This window comes from Eleutherodactylus coqui, chromosome 5 (genome assembly GCF_035609145.1).
Source record: "Eleutherodactylus coqui strain aEleCoq1 chromosome 5, aEleCoq1.hap1, whole genome shotgun sequence".
Taxonomy (NCBI): domain Eukaryota; kingdom Metazoa; phylum Chordata; class Amphibia; order Anura; family Eleutherodactylidae; genus Eleutherodactylus; species Eleutherodactylus coqui.
In genome coordinates, this window is record NC_089841.1 from 97,171,317 (window position 1) to 97,197,183 (window position 25,867).

A 25,867-nucleotide genomic window follows, 5' to 3' on the forward strand; every position below is an offset into this window, starting at 1 on the left:
CTACCTTTAGTAGCCAGGAGCAAGTAGACTTTACATTTCCCGGCCCCTCCCCAGTTTCTGCGCTTGCGGCCGTCACTTTGCTGATGAGCGCATGCGCCAAAGTTGGGGAAAGGTCCACTGATAAAGATCCCATCGGGAGGACATCACCTTCCCTCGCGGAAGCCAGAGAGATTTTTTAATTTCCTGGACCGCTATACGACGCGCATGCGCGGAAGGCGCTTTTGGGGCTGGGAGGCCAGAATGCCGCAGGACATCGCAGAGGATGAGTACTTTCAGCTACCCTAATGGATCCGATCCATCAGGGCAGCTGAATCTTTAACTATTTTTTTTTACTTTACATTGACTTTCATATGATCATATTACAGATTGGTGAACCTCTGACCATCTTTACTTCTGAGAGACTCTGCTCCTCTAACATGCACTTTTCATACAGTCATGTGACTTAGTAGAAAACTGACCTTCCAACTATTTTTCATTAGGACTAGTTACTTTTCCAGCTGTTTGTTAACCCTGTTCCAATTTTTTTGAGATGTGTTGCTGCCATCAATTGCTAGATTAGTTTTTTTGTTTTTTTTTTAAACAAAATGGAAAAAGGTCTCACTTTCAACTTGTGATGTGTTCTATCGTGAATAACATATGGTTATGAGACTTACATATCACTACATTCTTTTTTCCTTTTACATTTATTATAGCATCCCGTTTTTGGAATCTGGTTTGTATAAAGATTTCAAATTGTAGTCTTCAAAATATTACACACCGGCAACACAATAAAATAAAACAAATTATGTACACTTTATTAGTCTGCCGAGAACAATTATATTCCTTTATTACAGTTTATGCCTTGGAAATATGTAAATGAAATGGCAAGTGTGTTTCCACTGGTCTGTTATAGCATCTGAAATGCTTCTTACAGAGATTTTACTTTATTATGAAAAATACAAAAAGATACTTTTTTTTACTGCATTGCCTAAATTGTAAGTACTCCCTTTTCATGAGTAGATGTACACAGCCTTTTATATATCTAATCAACTTCACAAAACTATATTTACAATAAAAGTATGTAGATTATTAAAAAGGTTTAGGAGAATAAAGCTCTGCTCACATTATCACTGGGGCAAATTGTGTCAGACTTGATGGGAATAACAGCACTGCATACAGCATTATTGTCCCCATCGGTGACAGAATCCAGTGGACCCCATTTTAAGTCAATGGTGTGCTTCAGGCACTGGTGGTATTAATCATATGATGGATGTAGCACCCTGCTGGGACTTAAAAATGTAAGTCACAATGTAAAGGAGAACAGAGCCAAACATATAAGTGACATAACACTATTTACAGATAAAAAGAAACTTTTAGTAACCTAATTAAATCCATCATTCCAGCTCATGACTTTATCATACTCCTGAATTCTTTGCTTGATGTGAGAAAGCTTGTTCTTCAAGTACTCGCAGCGTTCCTTCTTCTCCAAAAATGTAGGATCCTATTAGAGAAAAAAATAATTAGCCTGGATTTCACATAATGACTTAGGAAAGAACATTCAGCCCAGGTCAGTTAGGGCACAACAATCCATATAAATATCTATCTATCTATCTATCTATCTATCTATCTATCTATCTATCTATCTATCTATCTATCTATCTATCTATCGTGTAGTCATTTTGTATAGCCATGGGTGAAGGGGCCTCATGCACACAGGCGGGTCTGATTCCACATCTAGCCCTGGCAGCGGCGGTGTCCATGTGTACCTGCTCTTCTTTTCTTTAATCTCCACCGCGGATGGTCTGCACGGCTCGCCGTCAAACATGTGCAGTACAGATTTAAAATTTTTTTTAAACTCCCACTTTTCCCAAATTATAGCCTAGCGATGACGCGGAATCCGTAACCATTCTGCAGTGTCAATTGCGGAAGGGCTGCAGATCAGATGGCTTCCATTGACTTCAATGGAAGCCGTCCGCGCGGAATCCACGCAAAAATAAAGCATGCTGCGATTCTTCATCTGCAAGCTGTTTCCACTCGTGTGCATGAAAAATCACTTTTCCATAGCATGCTATGGTCAGTATTTACTGCGAAGTCCGAAGGCGGACGCCTGCACCAGATTCCACAATGCAAATCCACCCATGTGCATGAGGCCTAAGTATAGGTCTTGAAGAATGCTACTTTTAAGCTGTCCAAATGCATAGGATAGCCGTTAGTACTGGCCCAGATAAATCATAGTCAGGGCCAAGGGCTAAGCCCAAAAAACCCATTTGAGTAGTAATAATCACCCTGACTCACATTCCCACTAGTTCCAGTAGCCCACCACCTACTATTATGATGGAGAAGGATAGCAGTAAGGGTCATCCCACACAGTGGTTCAATCGCAGTTTTGCCTAATTTTATGAAAAACTGACGTGTGTCTTGACCACAAAAGACATTTACAGTATATATAGATTAATTCAGATTGTTACATATTCTTTAAAAAAAAACTATTGTTCCATTAAAGGACTGTTTCATTAAAAAAAAAAAATTGTTTCTGGATAAATCCAGCCCATACAAATTTTTTATATTTACACTATTAATGTTTCTATCCCCAGATATTTTAGGACTAAATATTAGAATATAGCACCACCCGCTGTTTCTATTGAAGAGCCTCTCTGTGTCCAGTCCACCTCAGTACTTGTCTGGAGGTGGTCACACATGCTCAGTGTTGCTTCTCTGCAGTAACACAGTCTAACTTATCACTTGCTCAGCATCTCTTCTGACATCAGAGAAGATACAACAACTTCAGAAGCAGCTGCTTACCACACCAGAAACCCCTCCACATACTCAGTAGGGCAGAGAGAACAATTACTGAGGTCGACACAGTATAAAGGCAGCAAGTGGCACTATTCTAACAGTCCTGGAATATCTGGGGATAGAAACATTTTTTTAACGTTTAAAAAAAAAAAAAAAAGAAGCGCCTATAATTATGGGCTGAATAAACAATATTTTTTGCGTGGCAACCCCTTAAAGCCACAATTCTGTGCATCTACCTTTTAAAGGCACACAAGTGAGAAGTGATCACCTCCATCACCAGTAGTCACAGCAGGCACCCATCCAAGTCTTTTAAATTTGCAGTTTTTAATCTATCAACTACAGAACGAATGGGAAATTGTCTTGTAATCTGTTTATACTAAAATCGGTTATTTCCTAATATCTTGCTGCACCACACACCTTATATTACATTAGAAGAGAGGGATGAGGGGTAGGGGGAGTAAGTCACCTGAAGAGACATTGAGGGAAGGGGGTACAATTAGTTTTGGGGAAGAGAGGTGTAACCAGGAAACTAATGATTTCGCATTTGACAGCGGTCATGCTGAACTTCAAGAGGCTGAAGGTGGTCAGGAGCATTCTGAAATCACCCACTTAAAGGGGTTGTCCAGTTGTCAACTACTGATGGCCTATCAGTTTAATAACAGTTCAGTTTTATTTTATATGCATTGAATATACTCACATTCTTTTTCTTCTTATATTCCTGCAAAACTTTTGATATCCGTTCATATTCCTGTAAAATTAAGGACAGCAATATTATATTTTAGCGTGCCACTGCTCACATACACAAGCAGCCCATTGGTGGTTGCATGCTCTGGCCATTGTGCAAGTGATATCACATAACAATAGGATAGCTGTCACGTATCAGATGTTGTGACGATTACTTCCCCTTGTGAGCATCTGTTATCACAATGTAAGCTATTACAGACTTTACCAGCATAGGACATCTAGCCTATAAAAACGGCCATAGGCTTTAGATACAGGTAATGAATAGGATTAATTAGTGGGAAAACAAGCAATGTCTATGTAAAGCTTTGGTTGTTTATGTCAACTGCAACCTCAAAAGGTTCTCATGCTGCTAGTATTTTCTGCATGTTCCAGGGTTCAAAGTCAAAAATGTGAACGGCACATGATTTACATTTAACTACGAGGTCCTGTCCTACAGCAACAACCAACATCACTATTATTGCAAAAAAATAGGCGGATCTCAGGAACTGAAGTTATTAGTAGAAACAGCAATTAAGCAGCTGCTCCAATGTTGGGCAGATGCCTTTTATTGCTTTTGAGGCATTATGCAATGCAGGCAAAGAACAGAAAGGACTGAACATGCCATGTCACCATACTACATGTACAATAGCCCTAAGCTACCGTGTTTCCCCCAAAATAAGATGCTTTCATTGTTTTTTACCCCAAAAGAGGCACAGTGTCTTACTTTTAGGGGGTGGGGGAGGAGTACACCTACCCTACTGTCAGATACGACAAATAGTTGGAAATGGTTTCTAGGATCACTGTAAACTGAAAAAGCCTGATTGGAGCAACAAGAATGCCATGTACATATCATAGTGTGAGATAATGTAGTATATATTACAATGTATTGACTAGTATACCATTGGGGACGTTCTTAAGAAATGCCTTCATAGTTGTGAGGGGGATCTGAAAATTGATTTACTAAGCAGATTAGAAAAAACGGACATCCTCTTTAAGGTTTAAAACAGCAGATATACTATAGTCTTTGTCATGAAGAGAACGCCGCTGATAGCGGCGGCATTAAGTGCTTTATCCTGTGGTTAGGATAAGGGGATTGGTCACAGTGACTTCTGTCAGAGGTGGCCAATCACCCTACCGCAACTGTGGGATGATGCACTCAATGATCATGTGACCATATTTGTTGACAGAGGAGAGACGTTGGCCATCCACTCCAACAACCAACCACAAATGGCGGAGAGATATACTTAACGCCTTCACTATAGCTGTTCTTATTATGGTCCTATACATCCATTATACCTCATATTATTACAAACCTCCTACCTCTTGCATCGGTTTCCTACATTACAGGCAGAAACACTAAATATATTGTAGTCAGTCTACCTCTGATCAGAAATGGTGCAACGCCAACCAAAAATCTATCCGATTTTTTCACTATGACCAATGGGAACCTGTCGCCTTTAACACAGTGTCCAAACTGCAGGCATCATGTTGTAGAACAGGAGGAGCTGAGACTATTGATAGATGGTTAATAGTCACCGAAATGGAAACTAAGTACAGGCAGCTATAAAATCCTATGAGTAGTTATGTGTAATCTGTTTTTATTGAGTTTCAAATCTAGGAGTGTACAAAACCAGAATTTTACTAGCGATAAAGAAATACAATTACAGAAATATGTCAGAATTGATTTGTATGGAGAAACTGAGGTCGTATGCCGTTTTACAGAGGTATACACCACATAGCTGGGATAAGCTACAAGAAGTCCTTCATCAGATATCCTCACAATAATACATAAGGTAATTGCATAAAGAGCAATCTCCTAATCAGGTTGTCAACCATCTGTAAATTCCTGGACAGTCCCTAACAAAGGGGATCATTAAGCAGCTCTACACACACGTGAGGGGGTGGCCCATGTGTAAGTGGATTAAAAAATAGATCACATGTTGTGATATACAATAATAGCTTTTAATTAGCAGCTGATTAACGCTACAGGCGCTTTACCTCGGCAGACAGGAATCAGCAGAATATTCACTTTAGCTTGGCAAACCGTTTCAGAACGTTGCAACACAGGTTCAAATACTTCAGCAATGCAATCTGTAGTACTCAGCGATACAGACACTGGAATCTTAGCAATACTGTCTTAGCCTGCAGGCCCTCGTGGAATCAAGTTCAGTCTCTCCAACTAGGCAGCAATCTTTCTGTACAATATCACAGTCTCTACATACATATCCACCAGCCTCCTGTAAATTATACAGTCTCAGCGGTGGGGGATATGCCTGTGTAGAATCATTGGTCGTGCCGTGGCCGCGCGGGGCCTCCACACATTCTGAAGATCTCCAGCAAGAAGGTCAACAGACCAAGTATGTTAATGTCAAAACGGGTCAAGAGTTTGTTTTAATACGTGTGTCCCCCCCCCAATTTGATAAAAATGTTATGCAAAATGTGAATCAGGATGACTTATATACCCATGATGCTAATGCAGCAAAAAAAAACACTGTAGTGATAAGTTATGTCCTGATTTAACTAAATAAAAACAAATTAAAAAACAATTATACAGTCTCTCTAGACTCACGGGCTCTTTATGGATTCACAGGCTCTCAATACATTCATATATAATCACTCAGTCTTTCATGGACTCTCAAGCTCTTTATAATTATCTGGCTTTACTTATCCAAAGTCTATTTGGCAAAAGACTCTCTCCGATTCAGTGAGCCAATGACTGGAGCTACCTCTGCTACTATGGACAAATGTCTGGGTAACCACACTGAACAAGAGGTTCCAGAGAGCAGCTATCCTGCGGGCTTGACGTGTCCTACATGTCCCCCTTCCAGCACGGTGACCTGTTGATGTACACCTAATAGCCACATGGGTCATTGTAGGCAATCTCTGATGTAGTCCAAGTGCATGGTTGTATCCACGCTGTACATTAAGCATCAGCAGTTAACACATCTTCCTAATAAAGGGCTCACTCACACAGGCGTATTGTCACTACATATTACACGCGTATTTTTTGTGTACATAATATGCAGTGATAAGATCCATTGACTTACACTGGGTCGCTCACACCCGTGTATTCTCCTGTGCTTATTACGCACGTGGAAAAAAAGCTCACAGCGCATTCCATTTTGGTGCCGTAATACGCCCGTTAAAGGCTATGGGAACCTAAAATACACAGCAAATACACGTTACATGTACTGCGTAATACATAGTGACAAAACGCTTCATGTAAGTGAGCCCAAACCCTGGCACTTGATAACATGCTAGCTATAACCAAACTTCTCTAACTAGGCAACAATCGATTATCACTGCAGCATTTCTTCCACTATACCTATGCAATACTACAGCATTTCCTATGCTAAACCTCAGCATTTAAACACTAAACCTCAGCAATTATAACATTTTTCATACATAAGCACTTTACATACTGCTATTCTAAGACTTTTGGCACATCAGTATAAATTAATCAAAATAATAATCTTTATATAGCGCAAACATATTCCACAGCGCTTACAAAACAGGGAGAACAGATACAAAAAAAACCCCAAAGATACAAAAACCAGTGTTATATGAAGTAATCAATTGATTGAAACAGGAGGGGTGCGGATCCTGCTCCAACGCGCTTACATACTACAAATAATGGGCTGATACAGAAGGTGCTGGAGATATGTACTGTATGGCGAGGTAGAGAGTGAGGGATGCTATACACATAGACAATGGTCAGACATAAGCCGTGTGGTGGTGGCTTAATCGGTATAACTGCAGAGGGCGGTTAGCAGGGTTTGCAGTCACTAGGACAGGGAGCATGTTATCAGGCGGCGTAAAAAGGGGTTTGGTTTAGGAGATGTGGTATGCCTCCCTGAAGGGGGGGTGTTTTTTGAAGTTTTGCGTGTCAGGGATTGCCCTGATAGTTTGGGGTAGCGCATTCCAGAGGACTGGTGCTGCTCTGGAGAAGTCTTGGAGGCAGGAATGAGAGGTTTGAATAAAAGGGGTACTTAATCTGATTTATTTAGCGTAGGGCACGGACTGGGTGGTGGATTGAGATGAGTGAGGCGATGTAGGGCGGCGCAGTGCTGTGGAGGGCTTTATAGATGAAGGTAGTGAGTTTGAATTTAATTCTATATTTGACGGGCAGCCAGTGCAGTGACCGGCACAGGGCGGACATAAACAGCAGAAATGTCCAACAGCACTCATCTCTCAGGCTGAGCAGATCGGCCAAACAAAAGGATGCACCGCCCAAAACAGGATCCCTGATCCAGATAATGTCCAAGAAAGTAGAAAAAAAGGTAGCATCCGCGGCACTCACTAATAGTTATCAAACATTTTATTCCACATGGTCCAAACACAGAGCAAGCGATGTTTCCATCCCAGCAGGGATCTTTGTCAAGCCTCTCTTTGTCAAGCCTGCCTTCTACTTTCTTGGCACAGGGCAGAGGTGTCCAAGTAGTAGCTGCACAGGAAGAGGAGCCTGGCTGCTGCATTCAGGATGGATTGGAGAGGACAGAGTAGGCATGGGGGAGGCCGATCAGCAGCGAGTTGCAATAATCGAGCCAAGAGTGGGTGAGGGCAACAATGAGCGTTTTAAGCGTATCCACAGTGAGAGTGGTGGATTCTTGCGATGTTCTTGAGGTGCAGCTGACATATTCGGGCAAGAGAGATTTTGAAGTGGTGTAACCTCTTGTGGTGGCTTGGGAACAACCGAACCTATATAAGTTGTGAGGTGTTATCTTGTGAGTGAGGCTGTATACTGGCCAGCATGGTAATGTAAATTAGGAGTTCAAACAAGGCATGATAGTGGGAGCCAGTAGTATGGGACAATCCATTTCCAAAGCTGTACAAGCATTTACCATTCCTCAATCCACAATATCACATATGTACCAGAAATACATAATAGAAACCATTACCACTCACAGTGGACAATGCTGTGGCCGCCCACGGGTGCTTAATGATTGCAACTGACGGCATCTGTGTAAAATTGTATTTGCGAACAGACAAGAGACTCCAGCAAAAAAATAAATAAATCAATCACATCCACATTCAATGCAAGGCCCCACATGCATATCCCACAGATCAGTGCAGCATTCTTTAGCTTCCATAGGATATGAGAGCACAATACCCACTAGAGTGAGTCTGTTTAAACCATGATACCTGACACATTGAATTATGCGGGCTTGTGAGGTTGCCAATTGGACCCTAAAAGTACTGGCAACATGAAGTATGGCTTAATGAATCACAGTACCAACTGCGTTGGGCTGATGATAGGGTTCATATATGGTGCAGACCTCGAGCTGGTAGGGTTTTCACACTTGTGTGGGGTATGTTCTCATTGCATAGGTTGGGTCTGCTGGTCTGTCTAAACTAGTCATCGACCAGTGCCCACTACAGTTAACCTTCATGGACTTCATGCACTCCCAACAATTATGGGATATTCCAGTAGAATAATGGGCCATGGCATTGGGCATAAGTTGTCCAGAACTGCTCTAAGTAGTATTCTGGAGCGTTCCTAAGAATGGTGTGGCCTGCTTGTCCACTTGACATGAGCCCGGTGAAGCATTTATGGGATGTGGTGGAGAGGTCCACCAAGATCACGCCCCTACAAATGCAATGGAGCTGTGGGTGGCTATCCAGATATCTTTCATTTACTTATGGAATTGATATCATACCAAGTTGCTGCACTTTGCAGGGCAAAGAAATACGAGAGGGGTTTCTACACAATATTAGTTCCTATCCCATGACTTTTGGCATGTCAATGTTGGTCACTTTCCGCTCTAAACTCTAGAATTTAAAGTGCATTCACATGTAACGGATATTATTGTACATCTGCATCAAAATCCACATAATATTTTGCGCTGATCTGAAACATTTTGTGTGGATTTTGAAATGAATCTGCAGTAAATTTCATCCTTTCAATTGAAGGAGTAAAATCTGCTGTGGATCTGCATCAATCTGACATGAATTCTGGTGCAGATTTTCTGCAGTGGAATATCTGTACCAAATCTGCTACATGTGAACACAACCTTATATTACTTTGTTATATGAATGTTTGTATTTGTGTCACATTTGCATTTCTCTTACTTTACTAGTTTAACTTGTCTGATGCCCCTTAGGTCCCTTTTACACCGGACAACCTGCCAAGCACAGATGCCTGACAGTTCGTCCCAGTAAGGGATTGTTGCTGTGCTTTCACACGGGAACAATCGAGTGGGCCGGGATCGTTTTGGCTCACCCGCCTTCATTCACAGTAAAACAGGCAGTCGCTGATAGAAGAATGACTGCTTGTTTACATCGGCCAATGGAAGTTAAGTTTTTAGGCATGTGTAAACTGAATGAAGAAGAAAAGCGAACAAATCATCATTCGTCGTTCAGTTGATGCATGCATTTACATGCAGATTCTCGCTGCGTTGCGGAAATCTGAATAATATGTCTGCCTGTGTAAAAGGGCCCTTATACACAGACACATAAGTGTTTGCAAGGTGGTGGATGGTGTATAATTACCATGGTGTATATTGTGGTCTGACTGCGGGTAACCTGACAGTAGAGCAGTCACCAGCACATTGTTTTCTGTGATGAGCCATATTTTATGAGAATGCAGGGATTATTATCACAGTAATATGCTCCATTATTCCTACAGTAATCATCATGCCAGAAATATCCAACCTCTCCAAAAGGTCACAATGAATCACTTACGGGCGGCTCTGCTTACTATTTTGGAATTACATTTCTACACGCCTAATTTACACACTAAATTTGATTCAAGAAAATGGACCTTCCGCAAATTTTTGACCATTTAAAAAGAGATTGATGCGCTGTTCTACAGAACATAAAGTTATGTTAGGAGGTGTTGGGACCAGTAGATACATGAGGGCACGCCACCAGTAGAGTAGCTCCAACTGTTTTGTTGTCTGCCATGCAGAGACAGATGGTAGCATCCCTGTGTCTAATCGGAACCATATTCAGACGCTGGGCTGAAGGACATCTAATCCTACAGTGCCCATTATGTGTATTGCCTTTGACACCCACCCACCGTCTGCAGTGGTGTTGCGAATTACAAAACTGGACTGCTGTGGAGTGGAACCGGGTTACATTCAGAAAAGAATCCATGTTTAGTTTACGCACGGACTATGGCTGTGTTCATGTCTGGAGACCTGGGGGTGAGCGCCCAAATTCTGCCTTTGCTGTGGAGCAGCATTCTGCCCCCACTGCTTGTGTGGTGGTCTGGGGGAGGGGGGGGGGGGGGCCCATCACATATGACAGTTGGTCACCCACAGTAGTGGTACGAGGGACAATGACAGCTCAGCGATATGTTCAGGACATCCTGCAGCCACATGTGTTCCTCTCATGGCAGCTTCCAAGAGGCATTTTCCAGCAGAATAATACTCGGTCGCACACACAAGGGGGTCACAGGAATGTCCCCACAACATTGTCACAGTTCCATGGCTGCCCAGTCACCAGATTTATCACCAGTAGAACATGTATGGGACCATCTGGAATACCAATTTTGCATGATCTAGATCTAGAGGCTCAGTTATAGCAAATGTGGACAGATATGCCACAGGATACCATACGGAACCTGTATGCCTCCATGCTGCCTGTATCACATCTTGTATCCAAGCAAGACGCGATACAACCGGGTACTAGACTTTTCTACTATAAATTATGTTTTTGCTCAGATATTGTAATCACTTACTAATATCAACGTTACAGTCACACATAGAAGTGAACATACAAACTTTCTAGGGGGCTACATTTTTTTTTTAACAATGAGTGTATATTATATATTTATTTACACACAGACTAATTAAAAAAAAAAAAAAAAAGAAGTAATTCAAGAGATAGTCTCCTGTTGGATTGCTAGGATATACCACCAATATCAAAATCAGGAAGGATCTAACTGCTGTGACCCCTGCTGATCTCTAGAAGCGGCAGTGACGCTAGTAAAGAGCCACGCTACTTCATCTCCTGACAAGTGAGTTCTCTGGAGGTTGCATGGCTGGCCCACTGTAGTCAATAATCAGGTGGTACTAGTAGCAAAATAGACATAAAATGTCCATGAACTGTCAAACTGTCTGAGAAATAGTAAGGCTAGTTATATCGGCCAAAAGATAGCACAGTGCTCGCGAAGCCACTCTCCATATACATGAGAGGGAGCGCCAAACCTTGTATTCCAAGGCACCAGTACCTCCTAATGAGGCTGAAATGACAAATCTGGTCAAGCAAGATTCAGAACACACATGGAACTAAAATAGTTTTAATGCTGTATGGCATTTTTTTCACAAAAAACTGTTATATTTAAATACCACTGCAAATCTTAAATGTAGCTTTTTGATCCAAAAGGGTTGGGAAATATTAAAAGGAAGGACTTAGACTTTTCCTTCCTACCAGAACCACTGACGGAGATACAACTCCCGCTGTTAACCCCTTTTCCTGCCGCGATCTATGTATATGGCGGCATGGGAAGGGTTTACAGAGGGAGAGCACTCCCTCTCTGACATCATCGGGCTCTCGCAATGTAATCGCAGAGAGCCCGGCTGGTTGCCATGGTAACAGGACGCCACCTACAGGCGTCCTGTATTATCACTGCCTATGATCGCTATAACAAGCGATAAGGCATTGCAGGAGAGAAGTCCTGTAATGTCTTATCATAGCGATAATCGGTGCTATGTTGTAAGTCCCTCAGAGGGAGACAAATGGTGTTACAAAAAGAGAAAAATGATGTACAAAAAATTAGAAATGTAACACCCCTCTTTTTTTTGTGCTTTTTCTCATATTAGCATAAAAAATAACAGCAACAAAAATCCCCACATATTTGGTATCGTTGTGTTCGTAATGATGTATACAATAAGTTGAACACGCTTTTTATCATGCACGGTAAAAAAAAAAAATGCTAAAAAACTGAGGCAAAATGCAAATTTTTAGCATGTTAACCCCCCCCCCCCCCCAAAAAAAAAACAAAACACAATAAAGGTGATCAAAAAAGCCGTATGTACCCCAAAATGGTACCAATAAAAACTACAGCGCGTCTTGCAAAGAAATACGCCCTCCATGGAAAATTTAAAAAAAAAGTTATAGAACTTTGAATGCAGCGATTTAGGAAAAGAGAAAAATTACAAAAGGGTTTTATCGCAGAAAAATGGAAAAACCTACAAAAAAAATAAGAATTTTGGTATCGTATTCATACTGAACTACAGAAAAAAGTTTATTGTCTCATTTATGCTGCATGATTAACGCTGTAAAAAGAAAAACAATCTATAGCAAAATTGATGTGTTTTCTCTCCCTATCATAAAAAAATTTAAGTTTTACAATATAGTCTATGTACCCAAAACGGCACCAATAAAAACTGCCGTTCGCCACGCAGAAAACACGCCCTTATACGGCCGCATCAACGGAAAAATAAAAAAGTTATGACTTTTGAAAAATGGACATGAAAATCCGCCAAAAATCGCTGCGACCTTAAGCCCAAAATAGGCCATGCCGTTAAGGAGTTAAAGACAAACAAACAAAAAAACAAACACACACCAACCACATGCAGTGTTATTTTTCCAAAAAGTGTAGGTGTGTGAAACCAACCTAGCAAACAAGTTTTTTTTCTGAAGAGGTTGGGTTCTGATTCATATGCAAGTAGCTCCCCTAGTGGATGAAAAAGGTCATCAACAAGCAGCTTGGTTCCTGCACCCAAGTGGTGTCTTCGGGCTCTTTGCAGCTGCTGAAGCTGTAGTTACACCCATGTGAGCCAGCTTACTACTCACATGTTGCAGAGCGGTTGAGCACACCAGAGAACCATCTGAAATCTTAGAAGGTTTCTGCAAATAATGTTTTCTCCATCGGCAAGCATAGGTCATCTTTTTGGTGGGACTATTTAATTACACAACTTAAAAACCAACTTGCTCCAAAGATCTGCTGTATGTTGCCACAACCCCTAAGGACACGGCCTATTTTGGCATTGAGGACAAAGCGATTTTTGGTATTTTTCCCATCTCCATTTTTCAAAAGCCATAACTTTTTTATTTTTCCGTCGACATGGCCATATAAGGGCTTGTTTTTTGCGCGGCGAGCTGTAGTTTTTAAAATCGGTGCCACTTTTGGGTACATAAACTATATCATAAAAGTTTTATTATTTTTGTTATGATAACAGGGAGAGAAAAAGCAACAATTCTGCCATAGATTTTTTTTTACAGCGTTAATCATGCAGCATACATGACACAAAATTTTTTCTGCGGGTCGGTACGGTTACAACGATACCAAAATCCTTACTTTTTTTTAGGTTTTTGCACTTTTTTGCAATAAAAACCCCTTTTTTTTGGAAATCTTTTTTTTTTCTCTATAGCTGCATTCAAAGTCCTGTAACTTTTTTACTTTTCTATGTACGGAGCTCTATAAGGGCTTATTTTTTGTGAGACGAGCTGTAGTTTTTGTTGGTACCATTTTGGGGAATGTACGGCTTTTTTGATCACTTTTATTGCATTTTTTCAGAGGCAAAATGCTAAAAATTAGCATTTTGCCTCCGTTTTTTAGCTTTTTTTTAATGCTTTTTGCTGTACAAAGTAAAAAGTATGTTCAACTTTTTGTACACGTCGTTACAGACGCGTCAATACCCAATATGTGGGGTTTATTTTTTTAAACTTTTTTTATGCTAATATTAGAAAAAGCATAAAAAAGGGGTTTTTTTACAATTTTTTTTTACATTTTTCTTTTCTTTTTTTCACTATTTGAGTCCCTCTGAGGGACTTGCAGCACTATGCCTATGATCGCTGTCATAAGGCATGGCAGAACCACTGCTCTGCCATGCCTTATCGCTTATACAGCGATCATAGGCATAGGCAATACAGGACGCCAGTGTCTGGCGTCCTGTTGCCATGGTGACAGGCCGGGCTCTCGCGATGACATCGCGAGAGCCAGCCGGAGACACAGAGGGAGCGCGCTCCCTCTGTGAACTCTTTCCCTGCCGCGATCTACTCAGACTGACAGACTGTGACTGACAGCCGGCTCCCGCTGCGGGATAGCGCGGGGTCAGTCATGATCTCGCGCTATCCCGATGACGTACCGGTACGTTATTTTGCGCGAAGTACCAGCCTGCCATGACGTACCGGTACGTCATGGAGCGGGAAGGGGTTAATATATACAACCATCGACATTTAGGACATTCTCACACAAGTGTTTGTAAAAAAGCTGCCTTTTACAATGTTAAGGGACAGCGTTTCCAAACGTGTTCGACACTAGTTTTAACGCACCCCAGCATTGCAATGGGTGATGTGGGGTGTTAAAAAGCACTGAAACAAGCTAAAAATAGAACAGACAGCGTTCGATTAGCATGGCGTTAGAAATGCTCGTTTGAGAAGCCCCACTGAACTCAATGTAGGCTCAGTACAGGGTTTTTAGGGTCTTAATCACCTGCTAGAACGATGTATAAACCACCTGTGTGAGAGTGGCTAAGCCTCAGATGTGGGCAGAGCACCCAGTACGGAGTGTCCTTAACACTATTACAGTTTCATTGTAGAAGAAATTTTTACTTAATTTTAATTTGTTAGTGTTTTATATATTGAATATATAGAACAAAACAGATTTCCATTCCAGAAATTTAGGATGTGGATTGAAGACAGAAAGGAAAAAAAAAAAAGAATAGATATAAACCCAATAACTTTGTAGAATGTGTTAGACATACTCACATATTCATTGTCCGGGTTTCTTGGTAATTGTCTCATAACCTGATCCAGTTCACTGAACTTTTTCAATACTGCCTGTACTTCCGCCGACAGCTCTTTATACTCAGAATACTGGTCGTTAAACACAGCTTTATATCGATCTCGCTCATCATCTGATTTTATTGCTTGGTATTTCCTATTTAAAAACAAAAAAGCAAACAGTTTTCTAAGTGTAACCTTCAGGACACAGGACAGTTCTGTACAGTTACAGTGAAATTGTACTATTGTATTATGTCTCCACCAGAATAATGGATGGAGACCTTGAGTGACAGCAAAGAGCTAGGTAACGCCCCCAAAGGTCCTGATTGGTTGGCTGGTGCAAGGTCCTAGCCGAGTGGGGATTTAGTTATGGCTCGGATGGAGGGTTAGGGTTTGTTTCAGTGTTAGGGCGCCTACCCACTTGCGTTGCCGATTTTCGCGCGTGACAAACGCGGCATTTTCCGCGGCGTTTTTTGCAGCCCTCCATTGACAATCATGGGTGCATTAAGAGAAAAATAAGGACACATGCAACTGACAGTTCCTATGTGAAAAAACCCCACGAAACGGAAAAAAAACCCCAGATGGACAAGAACACATTCTATACTAATTGCTCTTGAGAAAAAACGCAAAACATCACAGGGGAAAAAAAAAACGCAGCCAACGCCATGCTGTTACCACCCCCCACTTCAAGATCAAAGCTGGACGAGCAACCCGTGAGTGGAGAAGGCAGACCGGGGGTGGTAAGTTGCAGGACCCGAGAGCCCAGAGCGGAGAAGGGAGACTGGAGTGATGAGTGGCAGGACATAACAGGCTGAGGAAGGGAGCGAGAAGGGAACCCGCAGTGCTAGGACCTGAGAGGAAGAAGACGGAGAGCGAGCCGTGCAGCCAATCAGGAACAGGAGGCATCACCTGGCTATCAAACAGCCTTACCCTTGTCGACACCCACCACTTCCGGTGTCAACAAGATACCCCAGTACCCAGTGAAATTACAACCATCTAGCTTCTAATAATTCAGAAACTCTACACCTCCCATTGATGCTGGATGAAAGGAATTTTACTGTATATTAAACAAGGCCAAGTTGCTTTGCACACAAGACCACTGGACTCACATTCAACATTTGGAAGTTTTCTTAGCGCTTTTTAATGCCTTTTAAAAATGCTGCAGCCAAATGTGACTTTAAAAAGTCTGTGATAAATTATTGAAAAATCTACATACACAGCGTTTTTGGATTTTGTGAGTTTTTTTTTTCAAGAGGCAATATACACTCTGAATATAGAATTTCTTTTTATAGTATTTTTTTCAAATAGGTTTCTCTACAGGACTTGAAAACACTAGGAAAAAAAAAACAATACCTGTATAGATAGTTACAAATTATAAGAAAAACAAAAAAACCTACTGCAAACATTTGTAAAAAAAAAAAAATGCTTGAAATTCATGGAGTTTTAGCAAACATTAAAAAAAATTCTGAAGAAAAAAAAAAAAAAAAATTTGTGTGTGTGAGAAGAAGCCTTCACAGAAAAGAAGCCTTCACAGAAAAGAAAAGGTAGTCGCTTTATGTACGCAATTAGGGGAACGCATGCAAAAAAAAAAAAAAAGCATTTTTAAGTAAAAAGTTGTATGACCAATACTTACGCCACGTAGTCTGGCATGACAATGGGTTTTGGAATATGTCCTGCTGGAATGTATCCACTTATGAGTTCAGGTCTCTTCTCAGCCAGTTGGTTAGCTCTGTATTTTCCTGGAGAGTCAGTCACTAAATGGTCGTTACCAGCAGAAGCGTCACGCTAAAGGAGACAAAGCAACAAAGTCATGTATGGAAGAAAATATTTGTGATCGCTAAAATAAAAGCCGGAATGCCGACTGGAGGGGAGAAAGATCTTTATTCTGTGCGTATAATACGCTGTGCATACATGGAAAACCACACACATCTGCAATCTTCCGCAACCATTCACAATTATATTCTGCGATGGATCGCAGGCCTTCCGCTATGGATATCTGCATGTGGAACGCAACCAGTTTGTGTGATCTTGGCCTCAATCTTTCAGAGACCAATGTGAGGTTCTCTGCTTCTGAAGGGTACACAGGCTCATATTAGAGATCACCCACAGCATGATCTATGGTCTGGCAATGATCCAAACAAAGAACACATGAAAGTCACTGTATTAAAAGGCAATTTCCAATCACAAAGCCATAAAAGAATTCGGAAGTACAAATTTATAACAACTTTTGACACTTTCAACAGAGGGCTTAATTCTTCAAGAAGATTCATGCGTGACTGGGAAGGATGAGAAATCTATAGCACAGATAACACTCTGGCCTGGTGACCCCCTAACACTAATTCAGAGACCATAAAACCTTCACATCTTTATCAGTGGACTATTTTAAGTATTTATTTATTTCTCTACTCATCCTGTTGTGGCATTCTTTCAAGTGCAAATTAATCACATCCATGTCTGTGCCTTGTCATAAGTATGTGTGGAAATATATGCATCCCTCTTCGGATCTATTTCATTATGCTTGAGGAAGAACCCTGAGTAGGTCATCATGTATTTCTGTTAGTCATTAAAAAGGTATCATATCTATAAGATTACTTGGTTTCTCTTGCTGGGAACAATCACATAGAAAGTCCAGGTATGTGCACCGATATTTTGCTACAATCTTAGGGTAGGTTCAACATCGCAGATTTGCTGGGAATCTTCTGCAGTAGAAAATCCGCATTGGCAAATCTATGTCAAAAAGGTACCGATTTTGACGCAGATTTGCCGTGGATTTCATCCCCTTCATTTGAAGGAGTTAACGAAAACCAGCAGCATTTCAAACCCATCTGAACATAAATACTTTTTAAGGGTATCTTCATTAAACAACACTTTTAAACGAGAAGCCACGCATCCAGTTAACCCTTGTCGATCAGATGCGATCTCTAACAAAGTCTCACCAGGTTCAACATTTTCCCTGCAAGTGAATAGCCGTCCATGTAATGCAGCAGAGCAGGATTCATTGTCACAAAGGAGCTCATGTTTGTGTGTGTGTGTGGGGGGGAGGGGGGGGGGGGGGCGGCGCAGAGCATCCGATAAGGTAGTTAGTGTGTGATGAGATTAAAAGGAATATTCTGTACAAAACTGATACTTTATGCACTGCTTGGTGCATCAGGTATTACACAATATTAGTTTTTGATATAATATCAAAAGTTGCATAAAGAGTCAACAACTGATCCACATATCAGATCAATGTGAATTTGCCACTCGGGATCTCCATTGATCAGCTGTATGAAGGGGCTGCAGCACTTGAGCGAGTGCCGCAGCTACTTAAGTCCATACCAGACAACACCATTCCCTGTATAGCAGCTGTGTCTTGTATAGCAGCTCAGTCCCCTTCATTTGAATAGGACTAATCTGCTTTCGGTCCAAGTGGCTGATGAAGGTGATGTCACATGCCTAAAAAATGGCCATGCTGCTCATGCGTCTACTGCAGAGTCTTCAAACAGCTGATTGGTGGGGTTCCAAGCGGCAGACCCGCCATGGGCGTAGAAAAAATACACTGCTGGAGTTCTGAATCCATCACACAATACATGCCAATGGTGCCCAACACACCCCATTGACTTCTAACAGGGGTCAGTCGGATTCCATTATTGTGTTCACTATATTACTGAAAAGAATAGTGCAGCATTCTGTGCTATTTTATCAGAAAAATGTTATGGAATCTGCGATGGAGGCTGCTAAATGATACCGCAATACTGACAGCACATATGTTCTGTATAATGGGTGAGCCCTAACAACTCTAATCCAACACTGGACTACACTAAAAAGCACTGTGTACCTTAAAGGGTCCTGTTACACAGTGATTGTCATGCGCTTGGTCTTCAAGTTTATTGGTCCTGTGCTTTCACACAGGAGCGATAATTGTTGCGCGAGTGGAGGCGAAGTGTGCCGAAGGCCTCTATTAGCAGTATACAGGCAGCTGTTCATAGAGGATTTCTGGAGTGGACTGTTCTGGTAGGTACTACATTATGACAGATAGCTGCATTTCCTGTTTAGGTTTTGGTTGTAATCCCTAATCACAAGGCTGGAGATAAAGCGGTGTGTGCAATAAACAAGAAGCAGCACGTCATGAACATTCCACAGGAAGCCCAAATCCTCCAGAGTGGTTGTGGAGCACATTCCTATACGATTACACTCCTCATTACTAGCAAAGGCCGTCCTGCATATGATTGACTACGTAAAAGTAATGCACTAATGTAGATCTTCTCAGGAAGCCAAAGCGCTAAACACATGACTTGTTGTTAGCCGTTTAGTCGTTCACGACCCTCGGCGACCTCCTCTGTGTTTTTCGGTTTTGCACGGCTTATTTCAGTTGCGTGATATCCATGCCGGTATCCGCTCTGACAGTATCGGCTATCATGTCCTTTGGCGGCCCGGTCTTGTTTTGCCGCTGATCTGTGCAAGCATTATAGATTTTTCTAGTGACTCTGCTCATATTATATGGCCATATTCTGTGAGTCTGAATTTAGTCATCTTCCCCTCCAGTCATATATCGGGTCTTATACGATTCAGGACTTCTCTGTTTGTTCCTCTCACTGTCCAGGGTATACACAGCAGCTTTCGTCAGCACCACAGCTCAAACGCATCAATCCTACTTCTATCAGCTTTTTTCACAGGCCAGCTATCACATCCATACATGGCTATGGGGAAACCGGTGGTTTGCACCATTCTGCGTTTATTGCTATGCCGATATCCCTACTTTTCCAGATTTTGTCCATGTTTAGCATCACGCTTTGACCAAATGCTATCCTACGTTTTAGCTCTGGCATAGATTCTCCATCCTGGTCAATTTTTGAGCCAAGGGAGATGAAGTCTCACATGCATTCTATGACTCATTGTCATTTCGATTTGAATTTGGCCATTTTTTTTGCAGTTGTCATCATTTTAGTCTTCGTTAAATTCAGGTAGACCCCCATTTATTCACATATCACTACAAGTAGTGAATAAAGATTACATTGGCCAAAATATTCAAAACAAAAAAAAAATAAATCTAAAACTATTCCAACACAATTGAAAAAAAAAAAAAAATAATAATAATATTTATAAATTAGTGGGTAAACCATTGATACCAAAAGGCCAAGCAAAGTTGTTGGAATCTGTCAATTTAGGAAGCACAGATGAGCCATTATTTGTGTGAGTGAGGGCTCTTTCCCACGAGCGTATATCAGCCCGCCATTTTCACGGTCGGCCGACATACGCTGTGATCTGATGCATTGGATTCCAATGCATCAGATCACATGGCCGTATTTCCTTGACGTATCCTGGAACTGCATGGGCTCCTATGGGAGCCAATGACAGCTGCCGGAGAAGGGATGTGGGAGGAGGTTTAGCAGCGTGGCTGCTAAACTCCCTCCCTCTTCTCTCCTCCAATCCGGCTGATCCCTCCCATTGGAATCAGCCGGAGAGGAGAGAAGAGGCGAGACAGCGAGGGGGAGGGAAGGGGAAGGCTCAACGGCATGGCAGCCTTGGCATATATGCGCCGAGGGCCCATGCCATTTGAACGGGCGCACAAACGTTAAATTTGTGCACCCGTTCACAAGCTTTTACGCCCCAGATGGTAGCATATATCGGCCGGCCATGAAAATGGTGGCCGATATACGCTCGTGGGAATGAGGCCTCAGGCTGCCTTCACATCTGTGTCGGGGGTTACAGTCTCCTTTCTCCATTCGGAGCCAGACCTGGCACTTCTATTTCTTCCAGTATTTTGTGTCAGACCTACAACAGATCCTCTGACCAGAGGTTCCAACGCAGATGTGAAGGCAGCCTTAAACACTGACACTTCGCTTGTACGTTTATTAGCAAAGTGACAATCTGTAATCTGAATTTGACATATTGGCAGGTTTCTGGCCACATGCCGTTTACCACCCTTACATACGTAGGGTATCCAGTATTATACGTACCACTTTGTGTAATAGGAAGTAAAACTTAAATGGGTTGTCTGGTTACTAACACTCCCCCCCCCCCCCCATTTCAATAAACCCTGTGTATGAAAAATCATAAACATAGCTATAGCCCTCTGCAGCCACCAGGATCCAGCACTTGGTGATTGCTGTGCTGAGGATGTGAGCGCTGATACCCAGATAACAGGTGATGACACTGCAGCTGTCATCATATGTCACAACAATCACTGGGACCACAGCGGACTACAGTGCTGGATCACAGCGACTACAGAGGGGCAAGTATAGCTGTGTCTATTATTTTCATACACGTGGTCCTATTGAAGCAGTGTTGTCCAGTAACCAGACAACCCCCTTTAAACTTTTGGAAGTCTGAGTATACTGCATGCTTTAAAAATGCCCTCAATATAATTATATGATTAGGACAGCATTAGCAGATAAATCACAGACTGACATCGGCACAACTACAAAAAGGATCAGCGTTTTCTCTGACACTGAACAAAATTGAAACTTAGAATGAAAATTGCTTGCGTTCCCACTACTTAAGAGTAAAAAAATATTTATTCAGCATTGCTTACAGTTAGGAATAATAATCTGTCATTTACAACCCATATGATTGGTAATCTAAATAATTAAAGATGCTTAGGGCTCATTCACACTAGCGTTGATCTGCATTGGTCCTAGGAGCTGAACAACTGTAAAAGTGGACGTGCCAGATCCGGCATATGCCAGATCTGAACATGGCCACACTGAGCCCATTGACTAGAATGAGTTCTGTTCGGTGCCGTTATACACTCCTGCATGCAGCGCTATATCATCCTGGATTTTCACTGACTTCAGCCACAGAGGTCCGAATAGATCCTCCAACACTGATGTGAACATAGCCTTAGTGCTGCGTCTTTATTTTTAGGGGCACAGTTGATGAAATACAGTTTATGAGTAATGTCTTGCTGAACCCTTCCATCAGGACTGCCCCGAGTCATACGCGATGCTTCAAGCAGGGCAGACTCGTATGTTGTTCAAGCTTATAGATGTATTGATTGCTGTACTTAAAAATATGCCTGTCAATGGAGTTGTGTGAGGTATTAGTTTTTACATGAAGAGTTGTAGTTTCCATTCGTACCATTTTGGGGTAACTGCAACTTTTTGATTGGTTTTTATTGCATTTTTTGCACAACAGCAATTTTGGGCATTTTTTATTGTGTGGTATAAATAGCATGCTAACTTTAATCCCTGGGTCAATATGATAAATCTAATCCCTGGGCCCGCACAGCGTACGGCAGTGATTGTGCGAATGTGATAGTGCATCTCAGGCACACTGTCATGCATAGTGCAACTAGTTTTTTTCCCCCTGCTGTCACATAGCAGCGTTGCGTATTAAATGCTGTACAGCATTTAATACGCAACCTATAGAGAACAATAGGGCCGGACGCGCATAATACGCAGTAAAAAAAAAAAAGAGCACATGCAAATGTGACTGCATCCATGAAAATCAATGTACTTTTATTGACTCCATGTACTACGTATTAATGCTCATGTAAAGGAGCCCTTATAATAGTTATAAAAAAATTATATAAGAAAAGTCAGCTTAAAAACCTGCAAATGAATAATAAGCGATTTCTGTGCATTTACACTACACATTTGTTTAAACGGATTTTGAGCGATAATTCGTCCTGTGTAATAGGCCTATTATGCAGCGCTTTTAGCAGGTGTTGAAAGGAGAGAGAAGCCTAATAAAACACCATCTTATTAAGCAAGGCCAAATATTTATAGGATTCTCACCATCGAATTTCCATAGGTAAATATGCTACCACTAATAGTCAGTAGTACAATCTGCTATTTACACTGCAAATCACCCGAAGTCAAAAACAAAGCTTTGAGCAAATAACTTTCAGTCTTTGCTGTGGCTAACGGTTGCCTCAAAAACAGGCCAAAAACAGCTGGAATATGCCATCCAACTGCCAGATCACTACCAAGCCTTCAAAGTTTTTCCCTACACAATGGTGCTTAGGACCACCCTTAACCATTGCCCCTCATTCTTGGTATCACGGAGGGGAACTGCGATAGTCATATAGGCAATTGCATTATTATCCCACATATGATACATTTCTATTACTGAATACATACCCTTCCATCTCAGCTACAAAATGTCAACCCGTGCCATAGTCTGAATGGAATCTCCAAAATTGCCAGAATAGTATATGTTTGTATTCTGAGAAGCGTAGAGCCTTGTAAAAATCTCACTCACATTAAACACTTAAATATATCAAAGGCTTTGCTGTGGTTATTGAAAGACCCAGCATAATGTATATGAAAGCTAGTGGAAGGGTGCCTTCACATCTGCAAGAAAACCACGCTTTAAGTGATGCAAGTTAGTGAAAATGCAGAATTATGAAACCAATGATTTCATTCCCATGTGTGATGCTTGTTTTCACTCATGCGATGTGGGGTGAACAAAAAATTAAATATCACTGTATGCCCCATCTTTCTGTGTTTTGCGATTTTTAATCTCTCATGGTTTCCCTGTGGAGCCTACTTTTTATTGTATCGCAAAGCACAAACTTGCGATTTTCATGTGATGTGTTCTTAATATTAGAAACTCCTATTGTCTATTGCGAGAAAAATGTTCAGAAATCTCAAGAGCAAAATTACGATTTTGCTGCAATTTTCTCACAGTAATATCGCGATAGTCAGTATGAAGGAGCCCTAAAGAGAGAAGAGGATCCGTTGCTCCCCTCAAAATTTTGGGAAAATAAAAGCAGCGACCAAACTGATTATAATGCACAACAAGACCCTATACTCACCTGTCCAGATCCGCAGCGCATGATGCGGATTCGTGCGATACTTTCGCTGTGCCCACAGCGCGGAGTATCGCGGGATGGGCGGCTTCCGTTGACTGCAAAAGAAGCCGTCCGTGCATTTTTCTGCACAAATTAGGACATGCTGCGACTCTCTCTCTGCGAGTGGGGGGAGGGGGGGGGGGGAAACGCAGCCGATTTCCGCTCGTGGGCAGGGGAGAATCGTTTTACACAGCATGTCTGTGGATGGACATTGCTGCAGAAATCGCGCGCGTGGGGGGGGGGGGGGGGGCCTGACTGCGATTTCTGCAGCAATAATCTGTCCATGGGCTTTCAGCCTAAGGGTGCGTTAACACATACAGTTTTTGTTCAATTATTTGAGCCATAACGAGACGAGGATCCTAAAAAGGAGGATATATAAAAGGATGGATACTATTTCTATTTATTTTTGATCCACTCCGGGTTTTGACTTCAAAAACTGCATCAAAGAACCTGAACAAAAACTGCAGGTGTGAACACACCCTAAAAGGGAGAAACTAATCAGCACATAATGGTGGACAACATTGGGTTAAAAGATAGATGATGATTTTAAGTTGTGACTGAGTCCACTGCAGGACACTACTATGTAGGCAATAGTAAGTCCGACCAATAAACCAGAACATGTCTTGTTGAAACATACATACCACCATGACTTTATGTGGATAATCCTGCGAGTCGTGTGACTTCATCTGACAAAGAGAAAAACGAAAATATCAGGTTACCGTTACTCCACCATCCGTATGAAAGTGACGTTAATCATTCTGTGCACTGAATGATTAACCTGAAGTAACTTGAAAACATTAAAAGCTCCTCTTAAAGGGGTTGTCCCGGAAAGCAAGTGGGGTTATACACTTCTGTATGGCCATATTAATGCACTTTGTAATGTACATCGTGCATTAATTATGAGCCATACAGAAGTTATTCACTTACCTGTTCCGTTGCTGGCGTCCTCTAATCTTCAGCGTCTAATCGCCCGATTAGACGAGCTTGCGCAGTCCTGTCTTCTGTATGGGGCTGCTCGTGCCAGAGAGCGGCTCCTCGTAGCTCCGCCCCGTCACGTGTGCCGATTCCAGCCAATCAGGAGGCTGGAATCGGCAATGGACCGCACAGAAGCCCTGCGGTCCACCGAGGGTGAAGATCCCGGCGGCCATCTTCACCAGGTAAGTAAGAAGTCACCGGAGCGCGGGGATTAAGGTAAGCACTATCCGGTTTTCTTTTTTAACCCCTGCATCGGGTTTGTCTCGCGCCGAACGGGGGGGGCTATTGAAAAAAAAAAAAAAACGTTTCGGCGCGGGACAACCCCTTTAAGAGGGTTTGTAGCATTACTTACATGTCAGAAACAATACAGAAAATATACATAGGGAAGGAAATTAAAGGGGTTGTACCACAAATGATTTTTATGACCCATCCATAAGTAATAGAAGCCCGATTGGTTGGGGCTTCCCCACTAAGAGCCTCACCGATTCTGAGAACAGGGGTCCAGTGCCCCCTCTTCTCGTCAATGCAGGCTCGTTGCATTCAGCCAGTGTGATGTCGAGATTGAATGGTGCGGTGGTGGCATATGCACAGCGCCTGCCAGTCCATTAATTTCACTGGGGCTGACAAAAATAGAGTACAAGTGCTTGGCCACCTCCAGCAGTCCCACTGTGGGAGGAAGGTTGGTGGGTAAGCGGGTGGGAAGCCTGCAGCGAGGAGGAGAGGGAAACACGGAACCTCGTTCTTGGGATTGGTTGCAGTCTCAGTGGCGGGGCCTACACCGATCAGACTGTCTTCACCTATTCTGTGAATCTTATTTGAAGTGGTGCAGTCTGCACTGAAAACATGCAACATAAATAGAGATGAGCGAACGTACTCGGTAAGGGCGATTTCGCAATCGAGCACCGCGATTTTCGAGTACTTCACTACTCGGGTGAAAAGTACTCG

At 42.0% G+C, this 25,867-nt stretch overlaps 1 protein-coding gene across 1 annotated transcript in view; it reads right to left on the minus strand.

Annotated features, from left to right (window-relative positions):
- Nucleotides 1-768: 768 nt before the first annotated feature.
- Nucleotides 769-25,867, minus strand: part of MARVELD2 (MARVEL domain containing 2) — a 29,902-nt gene continuing 4,803 nt past the window's right edge. Inside the window, exons 3-7 of the mRNA XM_066602933.1 lie at nucleotides 24,589-24,633; nucleotides 16,805-16,956; nucleotides 15,157-15,328; nucleotides 3,473-3,523; nucleotides 769-1,480 (exon numbers count right to left, since the gene is read on the minus strand). Coding sequence (XP_066459030.1) covers nucleotides 1,361-1,480; nucleotides 3,473-3,523; nucleotides 15,157-15,328; nucleotides 16,805-16,956; nucleotides 24,589-24,633 — 540 coding nt within the window. The 3' untranslated portion in view covers nucleotides 769-1,360. The remainder of the gene's footprint in view (nucleotides 1,481-3,472; nucleotides 3,524-15,156; nucleotides 15,329-16,804; nucleotides 16,957-24,588; nucleotides 24,634-25,867) is intronic.